This window comes from Ctenopharyngodon idella, chromosome 13 (assembly GCF_019924925.1).
Source record: "Ctenopharyngodon idella isolate HZGC_01 chromosome 13, HZGC01, whole genome shotgun sequence".
Taxonomy (NCBI): Eukaryota; Metazoa; Chordata; class Actinopteri; order Cypriniformes; family Xenocyprididae; genus Ctenopharyngodon; species Ctenopharyngodon idella.
This window is the reverse complement of record NC_067232.1, coordinates 31,788,601-31,800,419: the sequence shown is the minus strand read 5'-3', so window position 1 is coordinate 31,800,419 and position 11,819 is coordinate 31,788,601. Positions and strand designations below refer to the sequence as shown.

The 11,819-nt window shown below is 42.1% G+C and overlaps 1 protein-coding gene across 3 annotated transcripts in view; it reads left to right on the top strand.

The window, feature by feature from the left end:
- Positions 1-231: 231 nt before the first annotated feature.
- The window catches only part of col21a1 (collagen, type XXI, alpha 1), an 81,996-nt gene continuing 70,408 nt past the window's right edge, over positions 232-11,819 (top strand). Inside the window, exons 1-6 of one of the 3 annotated variants that reach the window (XM_051916344.1) lie at positions 232-366; positions 7,594-7,724; positions 8,052-8,612; positions 9,791-9,956; positions 10,045-10,276; positions 11,332-11,505. In XM_051916344.1, the coding sequence (XP_051772304.1) occupies positions 7,625-7,724; positions 8,052-8,612; positions 9,791-9,956; positions 10,045-10,276; positions 11,332-11,505 (1,233 nt within the window). In that variant the 5' untranslated portion in view covers positions 232-366; positions 7,594-7,624. Of the gene's footprint in view, positions 423-7,593; positions 7,725-8,051; positions 8,613-9,790; positions 9,957-10,044; positions 10,277-11,331; positions 11,506-11,819 lie in introns of all 3 variants that reach the window. The other 2 variants (XM_051916342.1, XM_051916345.1) reach the window with 2 other exon arrangements.

Genomic DNA, 11,819 nt, shown 5'->3' with positions numbered 1-11,819 from the left:
TTATCTAATCTTCTGGCTCATTCCTAACTATACCAGCCCCCCTCAACCCCCCCCACACACAATATTTATCCTCTCAGCTGTCATACACAATCCGATACTTGGAAAAATATTGGAATTACTATAATTTTCCTTTTGCTTGAACAAAAAGGGGGCTGACTCCTTCTCTCTTCTATTGAGTGAAGTTCTCCTTATCTGTGTCTTATTTCAACCTCTGTAACCAAGAGGGAGAGAGAGAGAGAGAGAGAGAGAGAGAGTTGGAAGGTGAATGAAGAGGGCAGGCTCACATCTGCAACTCTGCAGCCTCCTCAAACCCACCTCCTCCAACTCTGCGCTTTGCACAACCCTGACCATGGGACACCAGACAGAGTGAGTAAGGGGGATTTTATTCAATAAGACTCCAGCTCCGTGCACATCAAACTCTGGTAAACTCTTTGTCTTTTCTCTCTTTAACTGTTATGATGCATTGATTCTCTTTACTGTTGTGGTATTTGCAGTTTTTCCTCTGGCTGCAACCAGCATGTAGAAGATACTGTTTCACATCTCATTATCTTAAGGCTACCCCAACAGATTAGGTCAACTGTAAAATAAATAAATAAATAAAGGCTTGTTTGAAATTCATCCAGCGCTTCTTGAAAACTTAATTTTATTTTTTTTTATTTGATGGTGGTGCGCGTTATTGTCTATGGAGGGTTGAGTTGATGCGTTCCCTTTTGAAAACATGTAAAAAGATGCAAGAGAAAACTGCACGTGCGTAGAACCTCACACGCGTTGTCCTTTCTGACAGCTTTGCAAATCTTTGATCGTGCATGGTGAATTTATTTGAAACTGTTATCAGTTCCTGACTTGTGCCACTGTCACAGGTGAGGAATGAATGGAATTATTTAACAGGGCTTTGTCCGGCACCCAGTTCACGGGTAAATGTGAACAAGTTATTCACTCCAACTGAAGGAACAATGTAGCCTTCTTTAACTCATAAGAGTTGTGTTTCCTTGTTTGGTTAACAGCAGTGATTAAAAAAGGCTGCAGAGAAGAGCTGGAAGGGCTCAAAAGGGGGATTCTCCAACAAATTGTTTGTGAGTAAGACATGTTGATCATGTACGTAACTTGGTGGAAACTCCCTCGTAACAGCTCTGTCCTCGGTAGACTGTTGCTTTTACGGTCTTGATTATATGAAATAGTTTCAGTGGTCTCTCTGATATAATGTTTTGGCTATTCCATTGGTGCCTGAGGAACTTGGCCCCCCATTTATTTTCCCCTCATGTTGGCAAACTAATTGAACATGCCCTACAGCAGTTGTTGATTTTGGTATTGAAAACCACTGGATTACAATAGCACATTTATAGCTATGCAATGGAAAACAGGCAGAAAAGCTTTACTAAGACAATGGCTGCCAGTTAGAAAACATGAAGATAACTGATCCAAGACAAGCCATACACAATAAATCAAGAGTAACTGCAGATGTGGAGCGAAATTAGAGCTACATGAAACATGCCTTTCCTGGGAAACTGACTAAATAAAGCATACATATTTGGCACCGTTCCCACTTAGGATATGGAGAGGTTAATGCCTCATCTGGTGGACAGGGAAGAATCAGCTGTTCAACAAGAGTTTCCTGCCTCCCACATCCAGTTGGACAAAACCCATCAACCTGAAATAAATCTTAAACAAGTATCACTACAAATTACTGTGCTAAAATTCCACTGAGATTTAAATGTCATGTTTTGGAAGATGCATGCGGAGGATACATTCGGCTAAATTTAAGGGGGCAATTCCTTTTGGTAGTGGAGAATGTTTAAACATGTTGCATTCCAGCTACATTACCGTTCCAAAGACTCCTTCATCTTGACCTAGGGAACCATAAACTGTCTGGAGGTCTCCAATAACTTCCAAGGTCAATGAGAAGGTCATGGTGCAGAGAAAAGCCATATGGCTAGAGGTTGAGACTGGCAGACACACATGTCTTTCCAGTTTTTGTGCAAGACCTGTAGTCATTAATTCCACGACTGTAATGGTGCATTACCAAATAGTCAATTCAAATTTGTTCTGTGCTGTCTTTTTTGGTCTAAAGTTGCTTTGGCTTTGTCACATGAACATGAGCTTGGTCATTGTCCAGAACTATAATTTCCCTGGCAGAAAGATGTCCAGTTCCAAAGAATAGTGTGTGTGTATGTGTGTGTGTGTGTGTGTGTGTGTGTGTGTGTGGGGGGGGGGGGGGGGGGGGGGGGGGGGGGGGGGGGGTTTGAGTGCTTAGCATGCAGACATGCTCATGAAAATAATGGAGCATTCCACATACCTCCCCTTGTGCTGGGCTCTGCAAAGCACTGGAGTGAGGGCTAGTTCTACCATGGCTGTCTTATGATACACCTCCAGGTCAAATACTGGAAAACCCCAGTCATATAACTAGTCAAGGTGAAGGATGTATAAAAGTTTCACTCGTGTTCCAGTCATGCTCATGATCTCTCAGCTGGTGACGATGGTAACTTGCATTGGGAATCTTTGTTTGACCGCAGCAATCAGTAGGCCAAAAACACCCCCACCCCTTCCAAAGGGAGCATATCTGGTCTTCATTTATTACGGTGTTTTTTTTATAATGTCTGCAGTTCTTTCTCTTGCTGGAAACAGCACATAGTTTCCAACAGGAGCCAGAGTTATATGAAGAACTATTTCAAAACATGACATGATTCTACTTAGTGAGATTGTTATGCTACGTTGATGATGATGATGATGATGATAATAATAATAAATTCACTCAACAAGACTATTCAGTGTTCAATACAAGTTAAGCTCAATCGACAGCACTTGTGGCATAATGTTGATTACCACAAAAAACAATTTTGATTTTCACAAAAGCATAGCCACAAAATGTAAACAATATGCACATTGACATGATTTTAGTGAGAATAATCAGTTACTAACACTGATCTGTATATAAATGACTGGATTGCTCATTGCGTTCTAAACTGCCATCAGGTTGTGTCAGCCACCGGAAGTGTTCGAGCTGCCATCTTAGGATTCCCTACTGACAGAGGGCATCATTGACTTATAGCCAAAACATTGACGTAAAATCACCTTAATTGCAGAGTATCCGTCGCACATGAATAGTTTTTAAGATACATGCATGTATGTACATTAAAGGATTAGTTCACTTTGAAATGAAAATTAGCCCAAGCTTTACTCACCCTCAAGCCATCCTAGGTGTATATGACTTTCTTCTTTCTGCTGAGCATAATCGCAGAAATATTAATAAATAGCCTGACGCATCCGAGCTTTATAATGGCAGTGATAGGGATCAATGAGTATGAGCTGAAGAAAGTGCATCCATCCACATCCATCCATCATAAATATGTGCTCCACACGGCTCCGGGAGGTTAATAAAGGCCTTCTGAAGTGAAAGCGATGCGTTTCTGGAAAAAAATATCCATATTTAAACAAGTTATGAAGTAAAATATGCAGCTTCCGCCAGACTGCCTTCTGTATTGATGTTACAAAGAAAGTGCAAACTGTCAATCACGTCAGTTACACTTTTTCCGTAAGTTGAATAAGGAAGGCGTAGGACGTAATGTAAGCTTTGTGAACTGCAAAAGTTTTATACTTTCTGCATATGCTGAATACAGAAGGCGGTTCATGCAGAAGCAAGATATTTTACTTTATAACTTGTTAAATATGGATTTTTTGTTTTTACACAAACCCATCGCTTCACTTCAGAAGGCCTTTATTAACCCTCCGGAGCCATGTGGAGTACATATTTATGATTTATGATGCAATTTCTTCAGCTCATACTTATTGATCCCTATCACTACCATTACAAAGCTCAGATGCATCAGGATATTTATTAATATTTCTGCGATTATGTTCATCAGAAAGAAGAAAGTCATATACACCTAGGATGGCTTGAGGCTGAGTACAGCTTGGGCTAATTTTCATTTCAAAGTGAACTAATCCTTTAACTGATACTACTATATTTAGATTTCAGAAGAATCATTGTGACATTAATACTGAGATGTCTCGTCTGTCAGCTGATCTGATATTCGCTACTGTAATGAAGATGAACGTAACTGTTAATAAGCATGGAAAATTTCAGACTTTAAACAAAAATAACCATTTAAATGTTTGCATTTTAAGACTGTACAGGGAGACTTCAGATCTAAAAAAGCTGACTCATTAGGTAATGTTTTCACATTAAAATAAGATGATTTCCAATTAATTCAACAGATGTGAAGGAATAGGGGAGAGCGGGGTAAGTTGTCCCATGGGTAAGTTGTCACACTGTTCATAACTCCAACACTAGAGGCTCTATCTCAAAAATCAAATAGCCACTTTGTGCGACTTCTTCTTCTATAGTCAACTTCCTGTTCACATGTGGTCAAGTTCGCTCTAATCTGAGGTTAGCACAATTTTCTTATTTTTTGGCTTAAAAAGTAAAAAATTTGCACTTTAAATTTTATGCAATACAACTTTGTTAGGTATGAATGTTAAAAATTGTTATTTTGCACAAAATAGAGGAGACAATAACGTGTCTTTTGATACCTTAGCTGACGTGCTATGTTGAGCTAACCTTGAGATTTAGCCAACATTAGCACACATGTCAGTTTGGGGCAAGTTGTCTCAATGACCTTGGGGCAAGTCATCACATGTGACAACTTGCCCCAGTACAAATAAACACATAGAACATACTCAGAAAACATTGTGATATTGTAATTTATTTGCCACTAAAGAGGCACATCAACAGCGCGTGTGATGCCTGGATGAGGAACAACCCCGGGAAGACAATGTCAATTTATGACATTCCTGGGATTGTGGCAACTCCCTATCCTCTGGCTGCAACCCCCTTGATCATTCAGGCTGGCTTTAGGGTGGCTGGGGTTCAACCTTACAACAGAGATGTATTTCTGGAAACCGAGTTTGCACCATCCTATGTCACAGATCGCCCCATTCAAAACCCTGCCAGGCCCCAGCACCAACTCTGCTCTGCCAGGTCCCAGCACCAACTCTGCTCTGCCAGGTCCCAGCACCAACTCTGCCCTGCCAGGTCCCAGCACCAACTCTGCTCTGCCAGGTCCCAGCACCAACTCTGCCCTGCCAGGTCCCAGCACCAACTCTGCTCTGCCAGGTCCCAGCACCAACTCTGCCCTGCCAGGCCCCAGCACCAACTCTGCTCTGCCAGGTCCCAGCACCAACTCTGCTCTGCCAGGCCCCTGCCAGGCCCCAGCACCAACTCTGCTCTGCCAGGTCCCAGCACCAACTCTGCTCTGCCAGGCCCCTGCCAGGCCCCAGCACCAACTCTGCCCTGCCAGGCCCCAGCACCAACTCTGCCCTGCCAGGCCCCAGCACCAACTCTGCCCTGCCAGGCCCCAGCACCAACTCTGCTCTGCCAGGCCCCAGCACCAACTCTGCTCTGCCAGGTCCCAGCACCAACTCTGCTCTGCCAGGTCCCAGCACCAACTCTGCTCTGCCAGGTCCCAGCACCAACTCTGCCCTGCTCTGCCAGGCCCCAACACCAACTCTGCTCTGCCAGGCCCCTGCCAGGCCCCAGCACCAACTCTGCCCTGCCAGGCCCCTGCCAGGCCCCTGCACCAACTCTGCTCTGCCAGGTCCCAGCACCAACTCTGCTCTGCCAGGTCCCAGCACCAACTCTGCCCTGCTCTGCCAGGCCCCAGCACCAACTCTGCCCTGCTCTGCCAGGCCCCAACACCAACTCTGCTCTGCCAGGTCCCAGCACCAAGTCTGCCCTGCCAGGCCCCAGCACCAACTCTGCTCTGCCAGGTCCCAGCACCAACTCTGCCCTGCCAGGCCCCAGCACCAACTCTGCTCTGCCAGGCCCCTGCCAGGCCCCAGCACCAACTCTGCCCTGCCAGGCCCCAGCACCAACTCTGCTCTGCCAGGTCCCAGCACCAACTCTGCCCTGCCAGGCCCCAGCACCAACTCTGCTCTGCCAGGCCCCAGCACCAACTCTGCCCTGCCAGGCCCCAGCACCAACTCTGCCCTGCCAGGTCCCAGCACCAACTCTGCTCTGCCAGGCCCCAGCACCAACTCTGCCCTGCCAGGCCCCAGCACCAACTCTGCTCTGCCAGGCCCCAGCACCAACTCTGCCCTGCCAGGTCCCAGCACCAACTCTGCCCTGCCAGGCCCCAGCACCAACTCTGCCCTGCCAGGCCCCAGCACCAACTCTCACAAAGAATAAGGCTGAATCTAGCAAAAAGCGGTTTCAAAATCTGGACCTACAAAGAAAAAGGCGGCTAAAAGAAGAAAAATCATACAAGAGTCATCATCAGATGATGAAGAGTGATTCTGCCTTGTCTGTGTGGAGCCATTTTCAAACAGTCGTCCAAAAGAGACCTGGGTAAAATGTGTAAAATGCAAAAAATGGGCCCATGATGCTTGCACCTCAGGCCAGGCAATTTATGTGTGCCAGAATTGTGACTCTGAAGATGAGTCTGATTAGTCAGATACAGGGCATCTGTTTTGTTTCAGAGGTTAAACATGCTAAGTGAGTTATCTGCAGTATTCCATTTAGTTATCATAGATCTATGTACAAGCCAGAGAACGTTTGAGTTTAAAGTTCAAAGTAAAGTGGTCTTGCCACTTAATGTGTTTGGATTGAAAATAGTTTTTTCCAAATTCTCTAGGCATGATTGTTTATATTTCCAGTTCTGGTTTGAATTTAAAAATTAAAATCAATAATCACAATTAAGTAGTTGTGTTCTTATTTTTAGATAATCTAGTGTGTGACAACTTACCCGCCGATGGGGCAAATTGTCACAAGTGCACATTCTCTATTCAACAGTCTACAACTCTGTAATGAGATATGAAAATGTAATGAATACAACATATGTGCCCAAGACTTCCTTCTTTCATTTGGTATGACATTTATACCATTGTGATGTATGGTGCTCAGTAAATGTTAGACAGTGTGACAAGTGTGACAACTTACGCCGCTCTCCCCTACTAGGGAATACCAATATGGCGGCATGATGGCTTCAGATTTTATGACGTCATGAGGAATCCAGTCATTGTAAAGTTCTATGCATTTTTACAACTTTGTTGCCTTGATAACATGACTCCCAAAACTGTAAAATGAACATAAAGAACCTTACAACTCATGTAATAAACCAGTTTTAACAGAAGAATGAATAAAAGTGCTTTTATAAGCTCCAAAAACTTCACATTTGCTCCAAAATCCATTGTCTTACCATAAGCTTGATTTTTGCTTTTTGAATTTTCCACAATTTCAGTGATGTCATTAATTGAATTTAGATGTTCAAATGATTATGTATTGCATAATATGCCTGTTTCTCATTCCAGTTACACAAACAGGTTACACACTACCATCATTTCCATTCTGTGGTTTTCATTCCCATGCCTAGAAATGCACAACCATCTTTGTTAGCATGGATCGAATTAACTGCATTGTATCCTGTGTGCAACAAATCCAAAAATACTGCAGCTCAACTGTTTTGGTTGAGATGTTTACATTGATTTCAAAAAGCATGTTATTCATTTAACAAAACTATATAAAACTAAACATCTGCAAATCCAATGGCATTCATGTGAAGACTTCTAAGAAATGCATGTCTTATCTTCATTTCTCTTCAGGTGCTAAACTGGAGCTTGGTACTTCAGGAACATGGGTTGCAAAATGAGATCCATGCATTTTGTGTTTTGGTGTCTTTACTTCATGCTCCTTCACTTGTTTTGCACAGCACAAGATGAAGACATGAGATTAAGTAAGCGTGCTTCTCCCATCTTCATTAGTGTGTGTTGCATGACGACTATTGACTCAGATAACATGACCTAATGATGCAGTGTTCATTGTGGCTGTCTTAATACAGAGCAAATGCAACAATTTCTGCAACTTCTTTACAGCAATTGGTCATCCAATTGGGAGCACAGGGCAGATTGTCAATACTGTGATAGCAGAACCATTACCACAAACATAGAAACAATAAAGACAGAACTTTGGAGTAAAGTGTCCAAAATGTGCCTTGTAGTGTGAGCGGGTCAAATGGTCAACTCATGCTGTGCAAAATCTTGTCTTCGTTCCTCAATTTCAGGTTGTAGGACAGCGCCAAGTGATTTAGTATTCATACTCGATGGATCATGGAGTGTGGATGACATAAACTTTGAGATCGTCAAACGGTGGCTGGTGAATATCACCATGAGCTTCAACATTGGTCAGAAATTCACCCAAGTTGGGGTGGTGCAATATAGCGATGACCCCTTCTTACATATACCCCTGGGAAAACATTTCTCAAGCAATGACCTCATCAAGGCCATGGAGTCCATAGAGTACATGGGTGGGAACACAAATACAGGGAAGGCTATCAAGTTCGCCAACGACAAACTCTTTGCCCTGTCTGAGCGAGGTCCGAATGGCATTGCAAAAATTGCTGTGGTTCTGACGGACGGGAAGTCACAAGATGAAGTGCTGGCAGCTGCAGAAGCTGCGAGGAAAAAGGGGATAATTCTCTTCGCAATTGGCGTCGGGTCTGAGACCGAGGAGGCAGAGCTCAGGGCCATTGCCAACAAACCATCCTCAACCTATGTTTTTTCTGTGGAAGACTATAAAGCTATCGCAAAGATCCGTGAAGTTATTAGGCAGAAGCTGTGCGAAGGTAAGCCTCCATGTTCCTCTATGTCTCTAGGCTTTCATTTCTTAGTAGCTACATTTTCAAATTCATTTGTGTAATATTTTTCACATGTGTCACAATGAAATTATGCAGTTTTATGGCCACGAGCTTCCTCAGGGGAGCATGACTATGTTGCTTTACCATGTCATGTACCAGTGGAGACAGGTTTATGGAATCTCCACGTTTGAGCTGCATGCATAATTTGGTGCCTCTCGCCTCAATGCACGGATTACAGTTTGATTTATGTCCTACAACATCCAGGTGTTCTGAGTTCACCAAGGTGGCTGTAAATTGTCCAAAAGTGTAAAATCAGGATCATGCATTGCAGAGCATGTTTCAGAGATTGTGACATCAATTTCTAACAAGCTTACAAACAAGCCAGTCTGATTGTTTGAAAGTTCTGCAAAAGGCCAGTAATTCTGAGATGTTTATAAACTGTTAATCTAAATTTGGCAGAAGCAAATGTCAAGTTTGTATAGTTCCCTCCAACCAAAATGATTTAATTACTGCAAGGTATGAGTTGGATTTGCAGTATAGTCTGTTGAAAAGGAGCACAATATTAAGTGCAACAATGGTGAAAAAGAAGTGATCAAATGGCACTTGATCATCCGAAAGCCTTGAAATGGGGATGAAGCATATTTCCCAAGTCACTTTTTTCTTCTTACAATTGATTACTCAGCAACAACTCCAGACAGACTTGTTAAAAAGCGAGTGCTGGAGTGCAATATAGCCATTAGGTTGGAAAAACTGGCCTCTATAACAGTTTGCTAAGACTCCTGAAGCTCATGATAGAACGTCTTTCCGGACACTGGAAAAGTTAATGATTAAGACACTTTATGATAGAAGAGGTCATCTTTTGTCTGGTATTTGCAATGGCAGGGACATTCTTTAGTCGGACTGCATATTTGCACAATGTCCAGTGTTCCACTCCAATGTCTTCCTACAATTTTTTTAGACTAGTCTCCAAGCCACTACATTCCATAAATATTTAACCCTTTTCAGCCATTTTTTCTCACCGTGCACATATTGTTTTGATATTAGTATTAAAGCTAATTCTAGGCAGAGGAATGAAAGGGTATTGCTTAGTTAGCTAAATTCCGATTAATGCATTATTTGTTGTAGTGTGGCATTTTACCTTGTTTTCTCTATTTAATGTACCATAGAGACTGTATGTCCAGCAAAGATTCCAATCAATTCTCGGGATGAGAAAGGATTTGACATTCTCCTCTATCTTAACTTGGCTAAAAAAGCCAAAAACACAAAAGGATCCTTTTACGGCAGCACAGCCTACCAGGTGACGTCCCGAGTTGACCTGAGTGAGAGCACTAGGTAAAGGTATTTATGGTATCAAGCTTATCTGTCCTTGCAAGTATACTCTGTTTGATTTGAAACAGCGTCTTCATCTTAATGTCCGTAGGATGTTATTTCCAGGCGGACTTCCACCATCCTATGTTTTTGTGGCCACGCTGAAGTACAAAGGCTCTGTGGTTATGGAGGAGTGGGATCTATGGCGGATACAGACCAAGGATGAAAAGCCTCAAATGGCAGTTACTCTAAATGGTCTGGACAGAACAGTGATGTTCACCACCACCACCAGCAGTACATCAAGCGGAATTCAAACTGTGATTTTCACAAAATCACCTGCTAAGGTAAATACAAAGCATGAGAGAAGAACACTGAAACAAATTCAAAACTCTGCATGCTTATTGGTCAAATCTGTCAGTTAATTCAGTAACACTTTATTCTGATGATCCACTTTAGACATTCCACTACCTTTAAGCAACTTCGCAACTACAGTACATGTCAACTAGCAGTCATTAGAGTATTAGTAGACTGTCTGCTTAATATCTGCTAAAACTTTATTTTTATGCTCCCCAACAGATATTCTCCTGACTGTAAGCAACTACATGTCAACTTATTCTACTAAACCGAACCCTAACACATAACCCTAACCTAACAGTAAACTACAGTCTACTAATACTCTAATGAATGTTAGTTGACATGCAGTTTCGAAGTTACTTATAGTTAGTAGAATGTCTAAAGTGGACCATCCAAATAAAGTGTAACTGTTCATTCTCCATCAGTTCAAATTTCCATGAAAATACATGTTGTAAGGATCCAGCTTGGGATCCTTAATTGATGTGCTGCTGTCTCAATGGTTCTGCTTCACTAGCTTCACCAAAAATGGTGTTTTGGTCCACAAGCAATCAGCACTAATCCAGCCTGAAAATCAATGTGTGCCTAAGCTGTTTTTAGCAGGGATACTAAAATGTCAGACAAATTTCATACAAAACATCCCTTGACAATGGACTCACTGCCCATGGCAGTAAATAGGATACCAGACTTACTAGTCCCCATATAGATAAAAAGTTGGTGGAATTTGGAAAAGCAACACTGAATGGATTTTTATACATCATAAACTTGATCTTTTCCGTTTAGTGTATATTCTCTCTGATACACTTTATGGAATGATTCCTTAGTATTTGAATTATGAGCACCCAAAGTTCAGTGACACAGTAGGTTTATTATTTAATGTTCACATAAATGCTCCTTTTATGATGCCAGTGCTACTGAGAAACAGTTTACTAGGACGTTCCTATTCTCCACATATAATCACATTTATGGTATATAAACTAAATGTACTAATGTAAAAATTGAATGTAAAACACCATCTGCATTCTGCTTTGTTTTATGTATTTTACAGAAACTATTTGATGAAAAATGGCATCAGCTTCGTCTTTTAATAACAGAGGAAGACGTCACTCTGTATGTTGATGATCTGGAAATTGAAACATTGGCACTGGAGCCTCCTGATGGTATTTTTATTAACGGTAAAACACAGGTTGGGAAGTACGTCACCAAAGAAACAACTGTACCGGTAAGTATGTCAATGACTTCTTGGATCTCATTTTACAGACTTTTACTGTGATGTAGTTACTCTGTTGTTACTGTTATTATATTGTTTTTGTTAGTGAAGCACTCTATGGTTATATTAGACTTGCTTAAACTTCTATAAATTGTATGACATTATATTGAATTACTAAATGACAAATATCAATCAAATTCTCAAACTAAAATTTTTGCCTGCCATAAGCACCAGCAGGGCTTGACATTAACACCCGCCAACCTGCCAAATGCGGGTAGATTTCAGCTGTGGCGGGTAAGACAGCCACTCCCACTAGCCACTGGCGG